The sequence below is a fragment of the Centruroides sculpturatus genome, unplaced genomic scaffold (assembly GCF_000671375.1).
Source record: "Centruroides sculpturatus isolate CEXI.00-Female unplaced genomic scaffold, Cexi_2.0 scaffold77, whole genome shotgun sequence".
Lineage (NCBI taxonomy): Eukaryota > Metazoa > Arthropoda > Arachnida > Scorpiones > Buthidae > Centruroides > Centruroides sculpturatus.
The window spans coordinates 130,975-135,566 of NW_019384320.1; the positions used below are offsets into that span (position 1 = coordinate 130,975).

A 4,592-nucleotide genomic window follows, 5' to 3' on the forward strand; every position below is an offset into this window, starting at 1 on the left:
TTTTTCTCCGTTGCGTGTCGCTTCGCGTTGAATTTCGTCGATGTTAAGCCTGGTGATGACTATTGTATCGTTAAAAATTATTTTTTTATTTTGTACAAACAAAATAAATATATTGAAAAATATAAAAATAATAAAAAATTATACTTCAGATGTTAATTTATTATGAAAAACGTAAAATATTTGAGTAGCCGAAGACATAGCCAAAGATTGAAGCTCCACAGCACTGGGGAAAATTTAAATTTGCTGACTGGAAATCTTTCGGATGATTGACTTTCGGAAAAACGCTGCTCTACTGTATTGATTTTTCCAAAGCATTTTTTAAAGCTATGGGTTAATTTTCTTCTTCGCCACTTTTTCATCATCGCAGTCGTCTTCTATAGAATAATTTGAATATAATCTCGATAATATTTGTCCAGATAACATAATGATATTAGATTTTGCAGCTAGTTGAAGAAATACGCTAGACGACTTTGTCTAAACGTTCTGTGGATTTTGTAAATAAAGGAGAAGTGTTACTAATCCCGTTTGTTTTCTCTCTTGAATTTGTACCTCTACACCATGTAACAACTTGGAGCTAATTTCAGTTTCCAAATTTTTCAATTCACATTACAGAAATTCAAATGTATCTTTACTTGTTAATAAATAGGACGAAAAGATGCAAACTTTGTCGTCCTAAGGCATCAGCTACTAAACGTATTGGTCGTTAAACTTTAAGGAGCTCTACAATTTTACGATACTCTGTTTCGTTGCACATGTGATAATCACCAATGTCATTCAAATCTAAAACAAGGCATTCTTTTAAGTGTACAAAACTTTCTATCGTTTTTCCGTAGTTGAGTGATTTCTCCCTACTGTAAGGAAAATTAGACGCTTTTTAGGCGTAGGGGAATTATTTTGCTTTTGTAGTTAGTTTTATGAAACTTACTGATAGTATTTAACAATATTCCCGTTTTATGTCACAGACGATTTTGTGTCTAAATGTTCATGTTTATAATCAAATAATTAATCAATTTACAGTAGATCCCCCTATAAGACGGTAGATACGTTCCGTTCTTTATGAATCAATTTTGTAGGAATCATAGTTTACGGACTAGGGCTGTTTGAAAGGTTTTCTTTCATAAAATTAATCGATTCTAGACTAATTCGACTCAACATTTCCAAAATACGTATATTTTTNACGACAAGATGCAAACTTTGTCGTCCTAAGGCATCAGCTACTAAACGTATTGGTTTTTAAACTTTAAGGAGATCTACAATTTTACAATTCTCTGCTTCGTTCCAAATGTGAGAAGCACCGATGTCATTCAAATCTAAAACAAGGCATTCTTTTAAGTGTACAAATCTTCCTGTCGTTTTTCCGTAGTTGAATGATTTCTCCCTACTGTAGGGAGAATTGGACGCTTTTTAGGCGTAGGGAGATTATTTTGCTTTTGTAGTTAGTTTTATGAAACTTAGTATTTAACAACATTCTCGTTTTATGTCAGAGACGATTTTGTGTCAAACTGTTGATGTTTTTAATCAAATAATTAATTTATTTATATGTTTAAGTCTAGGCTCAAATACCCAGTTTTAGCTATATTTTAGCGGTTTTTATATAAATTTCTTCAAAAAACTGGTTTTTCAAAACGGAGTTTTAAAAACCCTAAATTAAAAATAAAATTAGAATAATCGCTATTTATTAACTTTGCATCTAAGAACAGGATAAAAGAAAATAATTTATTTTGGTAAAATTAATATTAATACAAATATAGTTATATGTAAGACAATATTATAAAAATTACCCAAATAATGCTTTTTGTTAGAATATGATATATCTAAAACTTCACATTTACTCTTTGTCACTCTGAAATCAAACTTGGAAAGAAAATTTTTAAATTCCGATTCGACATCATTCCAATTGTCCATCAATGGAATTATATTGAGCATATCTTCAGTCTGAAATAAAACGTCATTTTTAAACCTCGTCCACATTAATTTTATACAAAATTTCTATACTCTACCTTTATGTACTTTTTCCACTCTTCGTTGGTACTAAGATTTTGTAGAATTGGAATCAACAGCCATTTCGTAAAAAAAATAAAGAAAAAATATCCTCCGGGCTTCAAAATTGAAGAAATAACAGAAAACAATTTCTGATAATCATTTACGAAATGGAAGGCGTAGAAAGACACAACTTTATCGTATTTTCCAATTTCTTTTAAATCGGGTCTAGAAATTATAATTACAAAGTATAATTTTTATTATATCTTAAAATTTGCTTTTAAAATATAATTATTATCTATAAGTTATTTCACTTTATATTCAAAATTATTTATACTGTTCCAATTAGATTATGTACACCAAGTGGCCAAAAAATTAGACACCCTGTTATAACGAGTTGTTCTACCTTTAGCTCTGGTCACAGCCGATATTCTTTTTGTCATGAACTCAACAAGTTGCTGATACCGTTGTTGAAAAATGTTGGCCAATGCTGACATAATGGCAGCTCTAAGTTTGGTCAGATTGGATGGTCAATTTGAGACCGATCGAGCACGGTGGTATGGTGTATTGTCATGCTGAAAGTGACCATCTCCATAACGTAACATTACAGACATAAAAGATTGTACGTGATCACGAGTAACGATGTTGAGGTAAGCTGTGCTATTTAGAAATACGTTTACAAATATCAAGGGACACAATGTACTTTAGGGAAACATTCCACCCACCATAATTCCACCATCACCAGCCTGAAGAGTTGTCATTTGGCAGGAATTCGTGCTATTTGTATCATATTCTGGATCTGACATCTGCATGATGGAACAAGAAACGAGATTCATGAGATCAGGCTGCTGTTTTCCAGTCCTCAAGTGACGAATGTCTTCGTTCCTGGGCCCACAACAGGTGCCTTTTTCCTATTTTTCTGTCATACCAAAGGCACTCTTGATGGTCTCCTGCTGCTAAAGCCCATCCTTTGCAAAGTCCATCTTGTTATTTGTTGGGATATGCTTTGTGATGCACCTGCATTGAATTCAGCTGTAATTTGTCATGTTGTTGCCCTTCTGTTGCTGTGGACTGTGTGTGTGTTAATCGCCTTTCATCTCTCGTTTACTAGCCTTTATCGACCAGAATTGTTTTTATCGCTTGAGGTTTTTTTCAACTGCCACTCTCTAAACATCCGAAATACTGTTGGGCGAGAAAATCCTAAAAGAGTCGTTGTTTCAGAGTTGTTGGCACTAGCTCTGCTTGCACCTTCACTCTTCTTGTATCGCTCGTTCAAAGTCACTTAAATCTTTCGTCTTATCCATTTTGACATTAACTTTCATGAAAACTACGTTGTCTGAGGCAGAACATTCTTTGTATGAGAAAGTTTGTGTTGTTACGTCACTCTCCGTCATTGTCATTCTAGTTTACTTTTAAATAAAGAGTGTCTCTAATTTTTTGGCCACTCAGTGTGTATACAAACGTGAAAACACTATTTGAAGACCTGGCATGCAGAAAAGGAAAAAGATAAAATACAATTACTGCTCTGTTTAATTGTTATATTTACAATTATTCTTGTCAGCACAAAGAGATTTCATCGGTTCAATATTATACATTGAAAAAAGATGATGAATTGGCATTTCAAAAACTTTTTTGCCCATAAAAGTAACGTTTCGCTTTCTACATTCACAGAAGTTCGGGAAGGATATATTTGCTTGTATAATTTTCTTATTTTTATTCATTTTCACTGGTAGTGATATAACGAATATTCGGTTACTATTCGGTATTCGGCCTATTTTTCGCTATTCGGCCAAATGCCGAATATCTAAAAACAGAAGTAAGTGTGAACCGCCGGGGAGGTCGGAATCCGTCGACTCTCCCTTTTCGGCAACAGGTCGTTAAACCTACTCACGTGTCAAGATGGCTAAAATTCGAATGCGGTCCCGAAGGGTCGGGATTTTTGTTGTCAGGTCGAGTGGAGGAGGTGAGAGGGGTCGTCGACGAGGCATAGGCGATATACGAGTAAAAGGACACCATTTAACAATGAAACAACGATTTATTAGATAAAACGAAAAGGAAAAAAAACATAGGTTACAAAATCTAATATCAGGGGAAGTGAATTTAGTTCACTAGCTCCTAACCCGCGGAGAGAGAGTTTACAATTATTTGTTTCATACCTCTGGTCGATTTCAACGTAGGCACAGAGTTTGACGCACAAAGTTAAAGTTTCCCGGAGACTTAATCCTTTAGACCGTCGATGTGAGACTCCCCCGAGGAGGGGGAAAGAAGTCGCTTTTATAGCTTTGGACTGGGAAAATCAATCATGTGATCACCTATTGTGAGAGATAGGATTGGTCCTGCAGGTGTGGAGGTTAAAGTTGTTCCCGGGATCCAAAACAAAATGACGAATTCGGACTTTAACTATAAACTTTTTGTCTTGCAGCAGAGGAATGTCATTGTTCGAGGGTTGAATGTTTATACTAAAGCAGAATGTTATAAGTTTCCATCGACATTTGATTCCTTTTTTCGACAATGTTATTTTAACGTGGAGGCGACAAATTTATTTTAAATATGTCAAAAATTTAGAGGGGAAAATGAACAATTTTGGGCTTATTCTGAGGTCGGATCTCACA

General features: G+C 34.4%; 1 protein-coding gene across 1 annotated transcript in view; it reads right to left on the reverse strand.

Annotated features, from left to right (window-relative positions):
- Window positions 1-4,592, reverse strand: part of LOC111625423 (juvenile hormone acid O-methyltransferase-like) — a 9,510-nt gene that overhangs the window by 1,327 nt on the left and 3,591 nt on the right. The window contains exons 2-3 of the mRNA XM_023368566.1: window positions 2,001-2,208; window positions 1,782-1,935 (exon numbers count right to left, since the gene is read on the reverse strand). Coding sequence (XP_023224334.1) covers window positions 1,782-1,935; window positions 2,001-2,208 — 362 coding nt within the window. The remainder of the gene's footprint in view (window positions 1-1,781; window positions 1,936-2,000; window positions 2,209-4,592) is intronic.